The sequence below is a fragment of the Podarcis vaucheri genome, assembly GCF_965113315.1.
Source record: "Podarcis vaucheri genome assembly, chromosome: 14".
Lineage (NCBI taxonomy): Eukaryota > Metazoa > Chordata > Lepidosauria > Squamata > Lacertidae > Podarcis > Podarcis vaucheri.
This window is the reverse complement of record NC_138752.1, coordinates 41,312,776-41,330,802: the sequence shown is the minus strand read 5'-3', so window position 1 is coordinate 41,330,802 and position 18,027 is coordinate 41,312,776. Positions and strand designations below refer to the sequence as shown.

Sequence of the window (18,027 nt, the reverse complement as noted above, 5' to 3'; positions counted from 1 at the left end):
TCAGATGTCTTCTAAATGTCTGGTAGTTGTTTATTTCCTTGACATCAGATGGGAGGGCGTTCCACAGGGCAGGCGCCACTCTGGAAATTGTATCTCTGTGAAAGGCTCTCCCAGCAACTCCCAGCTCCCTTAACCAACTTTGGTTCCCATGATTCTTCGGGGGAACCAAAGAATAGTGGTATGATAGAGCTTTACATGTACAGGGCATGTGTGGCCAGAGTGAGGCAGCTGCCTCGGGTGACAAGCGCAGGGGAGCAGCAGCAAGGCGCTGTGGGGGAAAGAACTGGTGTACCCTCCAAATAGTCTTGCTGCATTCAGGAGTAGTGGAAGATGCTCTCCTGTCAGCCAATGTTGAAGTAAGGTTCAACTTTGAGGCTTCTCTGCATGGAATAACAAGGGGTTGCCATGTTGTCCCTTGCCTTGGACTCCTCCCTGCCTTCAGAGTTATAGTTCCACAGTAGAATAATTCTTTAGAAAATCCCTTCCCCTCCCCCCAAGAAAATTATTGCTGTAACAAAAGGAAAGGTTTTGGTGGCACAGTACGCCACCAATAAGTGGCACAGTATGCCTACGTCTTGCATGTGGTCATGTTCTGGGGAGGGTGTGTATACGCAGAAATGCCTGTACATGAACCACCCCATTGGAACTGCCCTCGCACAACCATCCTCAACTTCCAAGCAAGACGGAGAGCTTTTAAGCTCTCCACCTTGCTTACTAGGCTCTGGGATGCTCTCATGAGATCTCATGGGGCCATCTGAGTTCCCGCAAGATCTCGCAAGAGCATCCTGGAGCAAGGTAAGCAAGTCCAAGAGCTTAAAATCTCTTTCCGCACTGGGAAAACCCAGCACAAAAAAGGAGCTTTGAAGCTCTCCACCTTGCATGCAATTAATTTGCAGGATTTCAAGCAGCTGGCTTTGAACCACACAAGGTTAAAATCACACAAGTAAATTGGGTTCAAGATGCAATTGTACTGTAATGATTTAATAAAACATTGACCAACAACACTGAGACTCTAAAAATTCTTTCCATAGGAAACCTGGGAGGAATGAGAGAGAAGTCGGAAGAATTTATTTACCATCCTTTTTCTTGGTCTCTTCATATCCTGGGTCTGATCGAAATAGACTAGACGGTGTCATGAAGACCATATCAACTTCTTGCCTGTGACGTCTCTGGATTAAGTGAACTGAGGAATTAACCAAAGCACCTTTTTAATGAACTTTACAAAACTTAATAAATGAAGCACTGATCTAAATAGATTTGTTTTCATACAGCTTACCTTCCCAGTGTAATATGCTAGAAGCCTACTGTGGGGAGAGGTAAGGTGTATGAGAGGTTATATAAGGTAACTTATATGATAAATTTGTTGAGGGGAAAAGGGCACCAGAATCGTGGAAAGATTTCACTCGTATATTTCACTCATACCAAAGTGAAAGATTTCACTCGTATATTTCACTCATACCAAAGACAGAAACTGAAAAGACTCAACTCAAGAACTACCGCCCAATATCATTACTTAATGTGGATTACAAAATTTTTGCAGACATTTTGGCAAAAAGGTTTAAAAGAGTGTTGATGGAGAAGATTCATAAGGACCAAGCAGGCTTTCTCCCAAAAAGACACCTATCAGACAATGTAAGGAATATAATAGACATTTTGGAATTGCTAGAGGTGAAAATTAACACTAAAGCAGTGCTGATTTTTGTGGATGCGGAGAAAGCCTTTGATAACATTTCTTGGAATTTTATGAAAAAGAATCTTCACGGGATGGGGGTAGGCCAAGGATTTGAGAATGGTCTGGGTGCGATATACTCTGAACAAAAAGCTAAGTTAATTGTAAATAATGTGGTAACTGAGGAACTCAGGATAGAAAAAGGAACACGACAGGGATGCCCTATTTCCCCACTGCTTTTTATTTCAGTTCTGGAGGTGTTGCTGAACATGATTAGAAATGACCAGCAGGTTAAAGGTGTACAGGTCGGAGATAAACACTATAAGTTAAGGGCATTTGCAGATGACTTAGTATTGACCTTACAAGAGCCTGGCACTAGCACGAAAAGGGTGTTGGAGATAATCCAGCAATTCGGCCAGGTAGCTGGATTTAAATTGAACAAACAAAAAACGAAAGTCTTAGAAAAAAACTTAACAGCCATGGAGAAGGAGAAATTTCAAGAAGAGACAGGACTGACATTGGTTAAGAAGGTGAAATATCTAGGGGTTTATTTGACATCAAAAAATCTGAACTTGTATAAGGACAACTATGAAAAATGTTGGTTAGAAATTTAAAAAGATCTAAAAATATGGTCAAATTTAAAATTGTCAATGTTAAGCCGAATTGCAGTGATAAAGATGAATGTATTGCCTAGAATGTTATTTTTGTTCCAAACTTTGCAGATTCTCGACAAGATGGACTGTTTCAAGAGGTGGCAGAAAGATATTTCGAAATTTGTCTGGCAGGGCAAAAAGCCCAGAATTAAATTTAAAATACTGACAGATGCTAAAGAAAGAGGGGGATTTGCCCTGCCGGACTTAAAATTGTACTATGAAGCAGCAGCATTTTGCTGGCTGAAAGAGTGGATGCTCCTCGAGAACACAGACATTTTGGATTTGGAAGGTTTTAATAACGCATTTGGTTGGCATGCATATCTATGGTATGACAAAATTAAGGTGCATAGGGCCTTTAAAAACCATATTGTTAGAAAAGCATTGTTCAATGTCTGGATAAGATATAAAGATCTGTTGGAAAACAAAACCCCTAGATGGGTCTCACCCGTGGAGGCTAAGGCAGTGAAGAAACTCAATATGGAGGTCGGATGGCCGAAGTATTGGGAAATCTTGGAACAGGAGGGAGATAAATTGAAATTACAAAGCTATGAGAAAATGAAACCTAAAGTACAAGATTGGCTTCAATATTTCCAAATAATGGAGATCTTTAAACAGGACAGGAAAATTGGCTTCCAGGTGGAAAAATCAAAATTAGAAACTGAACTGTTAGAACCCAATATTAAGAACTTGTCAAGAATGTATAATTTGCTGTTGAAATGGAATACACAAGATGAAACAGTTAAATCGGCTATGATTAAGTGGGCACAGGATATTGGTCATAACATCATGTCTGCTGACTGGGAATGGTTGTGGAACACCGGTATTAAATTTACGGCATGTAATGCCTTAAAGGAAAATATTATGAAAATGGTTTACAGGTGGTACATGACCCCAGTCAAGCTAGCAAAAATTTATCATTTGCCTGATAATAAGTGTTGGAAATGTAAAGAAACTGAAGGTACTTTCTATCACCTTTGGTGGACATGCCCGAAGATTAAGGCTTTCTGGGAAATGATATATAATGAAATGAAAAAGGTACTTAAATGTACTTTTCTTAAAAAACCAGAGGCCTTTCTCTTGGGCATTGTCGGCCAAGTGGTGTCAAAGAAAGACAGAACTTTCTTTATGTATGCTACAACAGCAGCAAGAATACTCATCGCAAAATATTGGAAGACACAAGATCTACCCACCTTGGAAGAATGGCAGATGAAAGTGATGGACTATATGACACTAGCTGAGATGACTGGCAGAATCCGCGATCGGGGAAAGGAGACGGCGGAAGAAGAATGGAAGAAATTTAAGATTTACCTTAAGGACTATTATAAACTTGCTGAATGTTAGAATGTCGAGGTTTGAGTAAGAAAGGGTTACAGCGAAATAAGATTAGATGAAGAAAAGAGTAAGAGGACAGAGGACTGACAGATGTATTTAGAGTTGCTAAAAACTTTTTGGACATTGGGATGCAGAAAGGGGAGGTACGGGGAAGTCGGAGAAACACGGTTTATGAAAAAAGGTTATGAAACTATACGTGTTTGTATGTCTTTTTATATGTTTGTATTGTCCTAAAAAATCTGTAAAACCAATAAAAAATTTTATTAAAAAAAAAGATAAATTTGTTAAGAAATTTTCTTATATGTTATTTCACAGTTTCCCACTTTAAATAAAATTAAACTGATTCTTTTCCTTTTCCATAACTGGTTAGCTAAAATCCTTGAGTTTTCATTGCCAAGTTCATAATAGGATTGTTTAAGATATTGAATGGTCACAATTTTGGGGATATCTAGTGAGTAAAGCTGTTTTATTTTCCCAGGTAACTGTCAGTAAGCACATTTACTAGATGCAATTTTATGTTATCCTGTTCTTAAATGTCTTCAACTAATGGTAGACAAAGGACTTCACTCTTTTGTTTCAGTGTACTGTGTTATTGATAAAAGTACCCCAAACCACAGCCTTGAAGGTACCCCATACCAGTGCTGGAGTATGAAGACTGGTGTCATTAAATGCCAAAAGCCACTGGGATTTCCTTAAGCAAGCTTTGTTGAACCAAACAGTTCTGCTGTTAAGAAATTTGCACCTGCCAGCATATGGGCAGCCAATGCAAGCTTTTAAGCACTGGAGATATTAGATGGTGACAACCCACCCCCATCAATTAAGCCACGGGGTTGTGTTTACCTGCTACATACAGTTATGTGCATACACTTCAAAATTTGAGAGCAGCAGAATCTGGATACCATGGGTACTTATACCTTCCACTTCAGAGCCAGAAGATGCAATTAATTGGTCTCTAATGGTCTGGGAACAACATGGCATTTATTCACTGCATTCTTCCTTTGGCAAATGGTTTTTAAATATGATTTCTGGCCTAAGTGGAGGTGGAACGTCTGAAGCATCTGTTTTTAGGTAAACCTTTTCCACGTTTACAACAGTCTCCATGTTTGAACTTAAGAAATTTGTGGTGTCTGAAGATTTTTGTCCCAAACAAATTTCTCCTGCAACCACTTAACAGTAATTGGGCCAGAATGCTTTGTGTCCAATGTGCTGCCTGGGTTCTTAATATTTACATGTTTATTATTCAGTTGATTCTTTGGGGAATCGATTTCACCCCCCAGAAATAGGAGGTTTCAATAAGAGGATCTTTTGTTCTGTTATGAAGAACAAAATAGCTTGATCTTTGTTTCTCATGAATGGAAGACATTACTACTTTGAAGGGAAATGGCAGATCTTAGCTTGGAAAGAATTTCATTCCCATCCCTAACATAGGGCTGCCATATTTCAAAAATCAAGACTCAAAAACCGCCACCGAGCCCAAACAGCCCAAGCCAGAGAGTTTAAAGACATCACTCACAATTGCATTTCTTGTTTTATGCTGAGGTAGGACAACTCACTCTGAGGAAAAAAATCACACTGTGGAGAATGACTCAGGTCCCATATATCTGAAAGACCACCTCCTTCCCCACAGACCCTCTTGGGTACTGAGATCGGCACAGGGGACCCTTGTGCAGTTAGTTCCTCTGCCCTCAGAGGCTCAAGGAGGGTGACAGGACAGGGCATTCCCTGTGGTGGCCCCCAAGTTGTAGAACTACCTTCCACAGAAGTGTGTCTGGCATCTTCATTATACAGCTTCTGAAGAATGCTGAAGACACACATTTCCCCCCTGGCTTTTGACAATTGAAGTGTACGTTTTTATGATTGTAAGCTGTTTTTAATAGTGTGTTTTAATTCTGTAACCTGCCCTAGAACCTAAAGGTAAAGGAAACAAACAGACAAACACCAGAATGCATGGTTTCTATATCCTTTAGAATATACTTCAAAAATCTCTTCATAATCAAATGATATTTGCCTATTCAGTAAATTTTCTTACACAGTATTTAAAATTCAAATCAGCTATGAAACCTACTCTGAATAATTTTTGATATCAAAACTTAAAAATTTCAACAATGCCATTATATCCCATAAACCTTACCTCCATCAGGCATATCACCCAGTCTATGTGCATAAGGATCATTCAGAAGATTATTAGCAGCAGGCGACCTCTGTATTAATTCTGGTTCATACTCAAATGAAGGATTAACTAATGAAGAAAAAAGAAAAGTGCAGAAGCAGGTTGAAGCTCTTCTTGTAGTCCACACACACACACACACACACACACACACACAAATCCAGGGGGGAAGCTAAGACCCTGCAGAACTAGTTTTCTGGGTCTAGAGATTTTGTACATTTTTGCATGGAATCACATATATGCCCCGCCTCCACTCTGACACAGTACAGCCCAAACCGAAGTGACAGCCAGGGCACAACCAAATTCACAAGCTGTTTGCGCACGCACGCACAGGCCCACCTTTTCCAATTTCACAAAAAATAAAATTGCATATATTCAGAGATTTTACCCCAGTTTTTCCATCATGTGTCCTTTGGGGGGGGGGAGCCTAGAATTCTGCCGAAGCCAAAATAGTAACTCACAGCCAGGCATCCTAAATCCTAAATTTGATGTGGAGGAAGACACTCAAAACAGTTCAGTATGCACTGAATGCCTACAAAAGGCTGACTGTTTTTGGAGGGATGGAGAACTAGGAAAGATGTATGATGGAAAGGAGCGGCTGGGGTCTTAAAACATCAACACTTCATGTGGAATCCTTTTCTTGCGGTTCGCACTTGCATTTTCCCATTATAGTAACCTCAAAACGTTCTGCATTATTCCGTTACAACTTGCATACATAAAATGCAATGACATACCATGAGAGTTTCCATATGGATTTGCACTGGACATCTCAGGCACAAAATCTGTCCGTCTGTATTCATCATCATCAGATGGAGTCTGCATCAAACTCATAGGCATCAGCTCAAACGAGCTCCGTCCTCGTTCTTCCGTGTTGTCGTAATCAACATCGGATTCGTAGGGAGAGGCGCCGTAAGGATTAAAACGAAAAGAAGTGCTCCTCTGAGAAGGTCTTCTGTGTGAGAAATAAAGAGAGGGGAGAAGTAAGCAGCTACCAGGAAGGAAGTGAAATATGGGGACTGCTTAGAAAGGCCTAAAAATGTCAGAAGAGCCCTGATGGAAACCAACTGCAGGTCTGAAAAGCTAACCACCCTCTCACTATCTCGTTATGAAAGGGGGTGTGCGTTTGTAGGGGCAATGATTCAAAGGCTTCATGATTAGACACAGTTCTCAAGGGCGCCATTTGCCCATGGGTGCCACACTGGTGGTCCCAGGACTATCTAGTTCAACTTCCTGTATCTCACAATGGCTATTCAGATACCTGTGGAACGTCAACTAGCAGGACACAAATTCTCCTCCTCACAGTCTCCAGCAAGTGGTAGTGCGAGGCATGCCCTCTCTGATCTTAGAGGTAGCATATAGCCCTCATGACTAGTTGCCACTGATAGCCTTTTCCCTCCATATAACCACCTAAGAGTAGCCATCTTTGAGCATGACCTGAAAAAGGCTTGGGGAACCTTTGGCCCCCAGCTAGCAAGGTCAATGGTGATGGCTGATGGGATCCGAGTCCAATAACATCTGGAGGGCCAAAGGTTCCCTAGCTCTTTTAATGAAAATGTGAATCTAATTTTGAATGTGTGTTGCATACGTAAAATATTGGTGTCTGTGACACTGGCGATATTGTGTTTTCTGTGCAATTAGTAGAGGTCTCCTCTCAGAGACCAGAAATGCATATCCTAGTAAGTCTGAAATGCAGTGGCAATACATGCTCCAATTGGCTGTGTAGTTGTGAAGGAGTTTTCCTCTTTATGTTTGGTTCAAGGTTTCCCTGCTATGTAGAAGGCTGGAACTACAAAAGAAAAGCTCTCCGGTCCTCTCTCCTCAAATTATATACTGTTTTTGTTCATTTTTCTCAGTGAGGTATTATTATCTGGATTTCTTTTCTCTTTGGATTCTACCTGTGTTACAAAAGTAACTTTGGTACCCATGAGGACTAAACATTCAGTAACAGAATGCTGCCAATCAGGAAACAAAAACAGAAGTCTGAGGAAATGAAATGGCTTACTGGAGAAGGGTGTGTTTCGCTGGCACAATGAACAGAAATACTTTTACTTGTAATAAATAATCTAGATATCAATGCACAGAATGAGTAGCTAGGTTTATTCTAGGAACATGCATCATTATTTGCTTTGTTAATTCAACAATAGCAACAGCTTAGTCTTTTATATGCTATATTTCAGACTTACGTTCTGTCAATCTCTAGCGTTTCAGAGTGGTGATAGTCTGGGTTTTCAAAGGCTTCATTATTGTAGTGGAAAGACATGATGCATCCAAATATTTGCCTTCGTATGAAAGATGTTTAGAAATCAACTTGGTGGACTGTTTTCAGTTTTTTACTGGGCGAAGTTTCATCCCGAATCTATTTTAAAAGAAATTAAATTAAAATACGTTCCAGCCAATCCTTCACACTCACACCCTCTTGTTTAAGCTTTTAACTGTATATCTCTCTCTCTCTCTCTCTCTCTCTCTCTCTCACACACACACACACACACACACACACAGAGTTTTCTCAGTTAAAAATCACATACCTTCTCAGAAGTCCTATGAGGAGTTGAACTGGGCATGTTTCACTTTGCCAGAGGGCTACAGGTCCCCTATCCCCAACAAAAGAGTTACACAGAGCGATCACAACTAGTAGCCACTGATACCCTTGTCCTCTTTGAGTTTCTTTCCTTTCCTTTTAAAGCCATCACACTCAGAAGCCAGCATGTTTTCTTCTAACAATGAATGTCATAAATGAATAGGGTTATATCCAGTGTTAGCCCTACTCAATCATGGACATTACTTACTGCAATCCATGAATTTCAGTGGATATACTCCGTGTTGAATATAACCCACTAAAGACTGTGTGCAAGATAGCTCCGTTTATCCAGCCCAAATCTACCCCAATTCAACTTATTAGCTGTCCTTGAGTTGTAGTATTTTGGGGTGATGGTTACAGGAAACCACATATGCTGAATACGACATTCCAGCGTGGATATACCACTTCAGTGAACCATGGTTATGAGACTGGGAACAGGCAAAGGGATTGCATACTTTCTCTCTCATGAGAATCTCTCCAAACTCTCCAAGTGTCCCTATATTCCAGGGACAGTCTCAGATTTACAGAAGCTGTCTCAGTTTCTGATTTGATCCTGCTTTTCCTCAGGATGTCCCTATTTTCATCAGATAAATGTTGAAGGGCATGGAGTTTTGTGACCCTCAAGCCAAGGAGATAAGTAACTAGACAACCTTTAGAAGACATCTGAAGGCAGCCCTGTATAGGGAAGTTTTTTTAAAAAAATGTTTAATGGTTTCTTACATTTTTATGTATGTCGGAAGCCGCCCAGAATGGCTGGGGCAACCCAGCCAGATGGGTGGAGTATAAAGAATAAAATTGTGGAATAGGACAGCCCTATTTTCACTGGAGAAACATTGGAGAGTATGTCTCACCCAGCTTAACTAAAGATCAAATTATATCAGCACTAACGTTAACTGTGTTTAAGTGCTGATAACAGAGCCTGAAATCTCAGTTTGAAACCTTGGGTTAAGGACAAACCCTGGTTAAGGGTTAGGGTTAGGGTCTGGTCTTGATTTTTATGCCAATATTTTGGTTTATGATCTGGTTGAATTGTGGATTGTTTTGTATTTTTATTGTTGACCCCCCCGCCCCCATTTTTTTTTCTTACAATACTTAAAAACGTATCTTTCAGTCTAGGGACAAATTCCGTTGATACGTGTCAGTCTAACAGCACAGGGGCTCAATAGAAAAGCCACAATTCTAACTTTTCAACTGCATTTTTGTCTTCAGGGTAGGATTAACCTGTTCTGGCCTTTTTATGTTATTCCTATGAGATGACATGTTTCAGCTTGCCAAAAAACCAAACACAAATCCCATCTTCAAATATCCGCTACGTCACTTAGAAACCACAAGGAAATACTGAGTGCTAAAAGAGTTAGCATACCTTTGTTCAGCGAGACCAGGAAAGGTGGAAATGCTTTCATGGGCCTCAAGACAAAGGTTATGTTCATTTTACTTGAACATAAGCAGCCTACCCTCTCTATCGTGTCATCAGGAACTTGTCAGCAAAAGTTCCAGGTGGCAATATAAAACATGGCAAATAAGTTAATACATTCTTTTACTCGGACTTCGATACCAACATGATACCAACACCATCAGCAAAACTCTCTTTTTCTTCCCAGAATCCTGAAGGAAAGTGTTTACGCTTCTACAAAACTAATTTGTGTAACACAGAAAGGAATAGTTTTTCACTCTCTCACACACACAGCCTTGATTCTGCTCTCTCCAGCTACTTTTAAAAAAAATTAATATAAATTTTATTTTCAATGCAACATTACAACAAAAATTACACTGAATCCAAAATAAAAACTATACAAACAAGAAAGAAAAACAAGACACAAAAAGGAAAAAAAGAGAGAAAAGGGGGGAGCACACATCTACAAATAAAACCATATCTTCATTCTAGTCTAGTCATTCATTGAATTTGACAAGTTTGTGTGTGTGGGTGTGTGGGTGTGTGTACGTTTGAAAGAAAAATAAAGTAGCTGGTCATATGTATGTACCAGCTACTTTCTTTTACTTTCAAACGTACACACACACACAAACTTGTCAAATTCAATCATTTAGTTAAATAAAGTGTGTCATTTTGCCCTGTCGGTATACCGCCTTAGCACATCATGCTATTATTAAGTGATTTAATCACCGAGGTCAAAACAAACAGGACAAGCTCCAGGATCAAGGAGTCCCTTTGCAATGTTCCCTCCCCTCCTATATATCCTACCTGCCCCATACATTTGAAGCAGTATCACACCACCTTAAAGAGCCACCGCTTCCCCCCCAAAATCCTAGGAGCTACAGCTTGCTAAAGGTGCTGAGAATTGTTGTGAGAGACCCCATTGCCACCCTACAATGACAATTCCCAGAGTTCCCTGGGAAGCTCTGTGAGGGAAAGAAGGGCAATGGCTGAGCCAGAAAAGAAGCGGGGGGGGGGGGCACAGAAGGGGCAAGGTATATTTCTCTGGACTCATTTAAGGTCGTTCTTCCTCGGTGTTAAAGAAGGATAGAATTTTCTTTATGTACGCTACAGCAGCAGCAAGAATTCTCATCACAAAGCATTGGAAGACACAAGATCTACCCACCTTGGAAGAATGGCAGATGCAACTAATAGACTATATGGAGATGGCGGAAATGACTGGCAGAATCCGAGACCAGGGAGAAGAGTCAGTGGAAGAAGATTGGAGGAAATTTAAAATTTATTTGCAGAAACATTGTAAAATTTTTGAATGTTGATGACACTGAAATGAATTGAAGTGGCTCTAGCAACAAGGTAAAAAGTATAAGGGGACTAATAACAGATAAACTAATAGATCAGGAATTTGCTGAACTAAATTTAAAAGTGATACAATAATGGGAGACGTGAGGAAGTCAGGAAAATAAGTCAATTTAAAGTGGAGAGATTAAGAAAGAGAGAAATTTTGTTTTTCTTCTATATGTGTTTTTTCTTCTTTTTGTGTTTAATGTTTGTATTTTTGTATTTTGTATTTTTGTGTTTTTGTATTTTGTATTTGTTTTGCATTTGCCTTTTGTGTTTTCTAAACTTTTCTACTGTTAAAACCTAATAAAATATTATAAAAAAAAATTAAGGTCGTTCTTCCTTGTCCCTGCTATAGACTTGTAGCTTCACTGGCTCTGGGTATTTATTTATTTTAGCTCATTCACTTTATTGCTTTCAGGATGTTCTCCGCCAACGACTGGAGTAGCAAGAAACTGCAACCTCAAAGTAATAGCCTGAGCCATCAGAATCAACAAAGAGTGAGGCTCTTTTGCTTCTCAGGTTACATCGAACTGAATACTGTGTTTGCTACCAGTTCCAGGTTATAATTTAATGAGATGTATCGCTTTCAAGAACTTCACCGACCAAGTTCATTTGGAGCAGGAAGGAGAGGAAATTAAAATATATGGATTCTTTGTTTGCTTTTAAAGAACACAGCAATTGCATTAGCAATCTCTGCAACCATGATATCTTTTTAGAAAACTATTTCCCATTAAGATAGATCAGGAAGGCTGAACCACAGGCTGCCTTCTCTCTTTGGTCCTTTGGACTCTCTCCACGCCACACATCTTCCCCAGTCACACCAAGGTGTGCAAAAAATAGCCTAAATTTACATCCATTGCCCACCCACTTTTGACTGCCTTCTCCCACACAACTGCACCCCCACCACATGCCCACCCCACTCCCAGAAATTGATTTGGCTCTCCGCAAACAGTCATGCTGCATATATACGAAGCACATTTTCCCCTTCCAAAAATTCTGGTTGCTGTAGTCTACTCCTCATAGAGTTACAATTCCCAGCCACACTCAACAAACTACATTGCCCAGAATTCCTAGAGGAGGGAAATGTGCTTTAAAGATATAGCGAGAGATAGAGGTATTAATAACCACACCTTGATTTACAGAGAAATATGCTTTTTCTCCACAGACTACCTTCTAGGTTTCCGCTACTATGGGGCAAATAAAAATGTTCCACTAACGCTAAAGACGTATCCTGAGTTTGGCAAGTAGTGCAGAGCCAAGGGGTGCTGTTTTCAGAAGGACAGTTGTGAAACAATATGGTTCACAGCCTTTATCATGTTCTTCCCCATAAAAATACAGTTAAGGTAGGCTTCTAGATGGAAGGAAAACTGAGGCTGAAAGTTAATCCTCCTAGAAGTACAGAGCCAGCCCTACCATTGGGCATCGTCCAAAGTTTCTAAGTTGGTAGGTTGGCAGCCAGGTGTGGAAATTGCCCATAAAGTAAGGAGAGCTCACCTGAGTTCAGATCCTGTTCTGCGCACCTTGATTCCTGAGAGCATGATGCTCATGCTGATTAGAGCAGACATGTGGTGGGAGCCAGGCTTTCCAAGGGCTCCCCCACAACCTTCAGAGCAGTCTTTATCCCAATCTACAAGCCCATCCACTTGAGCAAGCCACCATGAATAGCAGCCAGCTCATCTCCACACTGCACATTATTTTATTTTATTTTTATTTAATATCCCGCTTTATCACTACCCGAAGGAGTCTCAAAGCAGCTAACATTCTCCTTTCCCTTCCTCCCCCACAACAAACACTCTGTGAGGTGAATGGGGCTGAGAGTGTGTGACTAGCCCAAGGTCACCCAGCAGCTGCATGTGGAGGAGCGGAGACGCGAACCCGGTGCCTACTACTGCTCTTAACCACTACACCACACTGGCTCTCTCCACACTGTACATTTAAAGCACTTTTAAAGCAAATGGCTTCCACCCAAAAAGGAATTATGGGAACTGGAGTTCACCCCTCATAGAGACGCAATACCCAGCACCCTTAGCAAACTACAGTTGCCAGGATTCTTTGGGGGAAGTCATGTTCTTTAAATCTGCTTTAAACAGTGAGAAGATTATGGTTGTGGGGATCCTGCTGAGGGTGGGCTTAGGCAGATGCCTGAATTTCCCATCTCCCAAGGCTGGAGGTCCAAGATGAATGCAGCAGAGAAAGTTAAAGCTGCTAACTGCAATCCTGTACCCCAGGTACAGGGAAGTTTTTCTTCAGCCTGAAAGCCACATTCCCTCTTGAACATCTTTCTTGGGGTCACACTGAAGTGGTGGGTGTGATCAGAGACAAAATATAGATGGAGGAAGATGGAAAAGTGGAGCAACAGATGTGACTCGTACATTAAGGTAAAGGACGCCTGGACGGTTAAGTCCAGTCAAAGGCGACTATGGGGTTGCGGTGCTCATCTCGCTTTCAGGCTGAGGGAGCTGAGGTTTGTCCACAGACAAACGGGTCATGTGGCCAGCATAACTAAACCGCTACTGGCATACGGATGACCGTGACGAGTGCCAGAGCGCACGTAAACAACATTTACCTTCCTGCCGCAGCAGTACCTATTTATCTACTTGCACTGGCGTGCTTTCAAACTGCTAGGTTGGCAGGAGCTGGGACAGAGCAACGGGAGTTCACCCCCTCATGGGGATTCGAACCGCCGACCTTCCAATCAGCAAGCCCAAGAGGCTCAGTGGTTTAGACCACAGTGCCAGCCGCGTCCCTATACTCTTACATTAGGCCTCATCTGCACTATACATTTAAAGCAGTATTGTTGTTGTTGTTTAGTCGTTTAGTCGTGTCCGACTCTTCGTGACCCCATGGACCAGAGCACGCCAGGCACTTCTGTCCTCCACTGCCTCCCGCAGTTTGATCAAACTCATGCTAGTAGCTTCAAGAACACCATCCAACCATCTCATTCTCTGTCGTCCCCTTCTCCTTGTGCCCTCCATCTTTCCCAACATCAGGGTCTTTTCCAGGGACTCTTCTCTTCTCATGAGGTGGCCAAAGTATTGGAGCCTCAGCTCCAATACTTTGGCCACCTCAATTACTCCACTTTAAACAGTCATAGGTTCCCCCAAATAATCCTGGGAACTGCAATTTGTTAAGGGTGCTGAGAGTTGTTAGGAGACTCCTATTCCCCACCTAGAGCTACAATTCCCAGAATTCCCTTGGCAGAGGGATACACTGTTAAACCGTTCTGGGAATTGTAGCTCCTGACAACTTTCATCACCCTCAACAAACTACAGTTTTTAGGATTATTTGGGAGAAGCCATGACTATTTAAAGTGGTACAATACCGCTTTAAATATATAGTGCAGGTGGGGCCTCTGTATAGAAGGCCAAATTCCAGTGACACAAAATCTAGACTATCTTCCACCCAGAGGAGGATGTGTCACAATTAGATGACACATTCCAGTCAGGCACTTCAGAAGGAGACAGGACATGTGCTGCTAAGTATATTAAAATCCTATCGATTTCTACAAGGACTAGACACTTTATTTGCCTTGGGGCACCACCTGTTAACATAAACATTGCAGTTAACTGATAAGGAAGAATAACATATTACATAAAACTCCTTCTACAATAAAGCAAGCACTAAGTTTATATGTGCAAGCACTTGTGTTTATATACGTAGTTTTGAATTTATTCAGCTGCAACCAAATTTTAAGATTTTATAATACTGAGAAAATAAATTGGAACCTGTTTTTTTAAAGTTATCTGTCCATCAGCAAGGATAACAGCTACGCTATTTTATTTTATTTCACAACACTTAATTTTAATAAAAGCTCTAAGTGGTTTTATTATCCTATCCTGCTCTTTTCAAAGACCTTGCATACTTATAGCTGTTGACACTAATGTTTGCTAATCAGCCTCGCTGAAAATTCCCACCCCCATCAGAACATTATGCTGTTGTTCACTTCCTTATTGACTAAATGTCCAAAGGTGGATTATAAAAATTACACAGATCCTTTGGGAGCAAAAAGGAAGTTCAGAATTTTTCTTTAAAGCAGGAAAAGTTTTTTATTACAAATCACTTTAACAAACCAGCACTCATCAATCTCAATAGGGCCAGCTTCCCAAAACCACATCTAGGATGGGAGTGTTAAAGTTAAATACATCTTTCAAAAATCTAACCAGTCACTGTGTTCTTTCTGTACTTCCTAACTGATAGCTTCTATAGCCTAAACTCCCTGATAAAACACTCACACACACAAAATACTACAAAATACATACAGTACACAAGCACAAATAAGAGGGGGTGTCCTCAGGGGGGAAAATTGGAGGAAAGAGAAAGAATAACAATGAAAGTGTGAAGCAGACTAGTTTCTCAGTAAGAATAATGCTTGTAAGAGTTTGCATCAGATCTCGGGTTGTACAAAAGCTAAAAACTTAATCCTTTTCTCTATTTTGTTTTAATGAAACCTGGGAATCTAGGGGTTAGGGTTTTCCAGGGGGAGCAACAGTCTCCATTTCCCAACTCTGTGGACACCTATATTTCTATCTGTATAATGTGTTTGAGTGTGTTTAAGGTCTCTAGGTCTCTGTATTTCGGTATTACGACTGGTACGAAGTCAGCCCTTTACATGGAGACCCCGGCATGAGAGAGTTGCAAAAGTAAGGGAGCTCTGCATGGGCGTCCTGACGATTTTTTTAAAACTACAAAGTGATAGCAGACAGGTGAGAGCAGGCTAGTTTCTCAGCAAAAGGTAAAAAAGAAAGAATGCTGCCTGCACATTTATTCTCGTAACTCAGACTCTACAAATGCTAGAAAAGTAAGCTTTTTGAAAACAGAAAGCTGAGTATCTGGGGAGGGAGCCCCCTCCGCCCACGCCCCCCTGCGGATGCCCATGGAGCCGTGGGAAGCGCCAGGAAGGGAAAGAGGTTCTCCTGTAAGACCACCCACGCGATATAAACAGGGGGGGAGAGAAACAAGTCCTGAAACAGACAAAGAAGTAGTAATGATGTCGTGGCTTTTTACCTCTTGGAAGGAGCCGGCTCTCCTCTCCACTCAGCGATGCAGCAGCCGGCTAGTGGATCCGGCCCGCAGCGGGAAGGTTTTGCTGAAATGTTGCAAGCTCCGCTCAAGTCATCATTCTGGTCCTCTTCTGCTTTCTCAGGAAGTGGCTGGCAGAGAATCCCAGGCGGGGGGGGGGCGGGGGGAGAGAGGCAAGGGTTCCGCCCCCGGCAGATCAGCAGGTGCCGATACCTTAAGCTGCCCTCGTCCCCAGCAGCAACCCACCCACTGCCCCGCAAAGGCACAGTCGCAACACACAAAGGTGGTGCGTTAAAGGAACGTCTCGTCCGGGCAGCTGAGGTTACAGCAGCTCTGGGGGACAATCTCCATTCCTGCATCCAAACCCCGGGATTTTCCCCTTGAAGCTCAGCTGAAGGTTTGCTAGCAGTAATTGCAACGAAAGTCCACCCCTACCCCCCCCCGTGCTTTGCCTGATGCTTAACCTGTTGCATGTTTTCACTGGCGTGTTCACATTTCCGCATAACTATACGCATTCATTCTTTGTCCGAGGTCTGTGCTATGAGTAGGCAATATAAAACCACAGGAGACACAGAGAAACGTTGCTGTGTTGCGTCGATACTGTACTATGTACTTGTACTGTGTACACGCCAGCGCCTCAGTGGGTGGTCGAAAAACTCACCTAAGAAGAGCCCTGCTGGATCAGGCCCAATGGTCCGTCTAGGGAAGTATCCTGTTCCACGGAGGGCAACACATGCTCACGAGAAGCCCATCTGCAGGACCTGAGCAGAAAAGCTCTCTCCCCTCTTGTGATTCACAGCAACCAGTATTCAGAGGTGTACTGCTTGGAGGCAGAACATAGCCATTAGGGCTGGTAGCCATTGATGAGCCCGATCCTTCATGAAGTTGACTAATCTCTTAAAGTCACCCAAATTGGTTGGTTGGTTTGTTTGTTTGTTTATTATTATTATTATTAAATTTATTTTGTTTTTCAGATTAAAATTTTACAATCACATTTCCAACATACAACGTAAAAACAAGATTCCAACGAATCTCCTGGACTTCCCTCCTCCCCTTTGTGGGTCCTACTGTTAATAGATAGATAGATAGATAGATAGATAGATTCTTTATTGTCATTACACTAGTGCAACATTGCACAAGTGCAACGAAATTGGATGCCAACCCTTAAAAACAACAAAAGCAAAACAACAGCAACAACCAAACAAACCACCTTCCAACCACACCCACACCCATCAAACTCCCAGGTCTCACTATCGAGTTACAGCATTCAAAAAGGCCACAGCTCTTGGATAGAAACTGTTTTTCAGTCTATTTGTCCTAGACTTGATGTTTCTATACCTCCTGCCAGAAGGCAGTAGTGCAAACAGACTGTATCCCGGGTGAGATGGATCCTGCAGGATGTTGTTTGCTTTCCTAAGGCAACGGGAACCGTACAGTTCTTCCAAAGGTGGGAGAGGGTGACCAATAATCCTTTGGGCTGTGGTTATGACCTTCTGGAGCACCTTCCTCTCCCTAGCTGTACAACTGGAGAACCAAGCACAAATACAGTATGCAGGGACGCGGACTTATAAAAAATATTGGGGGGGCCCGGGAAAGCTCGTGAAATGTAAATAAGCTCATGAATATGCAAATAAGCTCATGAATATGCAAATAAGCTCATGAATATGCAAATAAAGTGGCGCCGCCCCCTCGTGAGCGAATAGGGGAGAGCATGCTGCTGCCTATTTATCAGCTCCGGAACAGCTGATATGCGGGAAACCTGGGGCTAGAGGCAGGAGCCCCCGCCCCCGGGGATTCCCTAATCTCGCGGGGGACGGCCGGGGCTCTCCGGCTAGGGCGCGCGGCTGGCTGGCTGGCGAGGGAGCAGGTGGGGAG

The 18,027-nt window shown here is 42.0% G+C and overlaps 1 protein-coding gene across 1 annotated transcript in view; it reads right to left on the bottom strand.

The window, feature by feature from the left end:
* TMC5 (transmembrane channel like 5) overlaps window positions 1-16,693 on the bottom strand; it is a 35,545-nt gene extending 18,852 nt beyond the window's left edge. The window contains exons 1-5 of the mRNA XM_082199996.1: window positions 16,138-16,693; window positions 8,005-8,177; window positions 6,556-6,773; window positions 5,786-5,893; window positions 1,071-1,183 (exon numbers count right to left, since the gene is read on the bottom strand). Of these exons, the coding sequence (XP_082056122.1) occupies window positions 1,071-1,183; window positions 5,786-5,893; window positions 6,556-6,773; window positions 8,005-8,081 (516 nt within the window). The 5' untranslated portion in view covers window positions 8,082-8,177; window positions 16,138-16,693. The remainder of the gene's footprint in view (window positions 1-1,070; window positions 1,184-5,785; window positions 5,894-6,555; window positions 6,774-8,004; window positions 8,178-16,137) is intronic.
* Window positions 16,694-18,027: the final 1,334 nt, after the last annotated feature.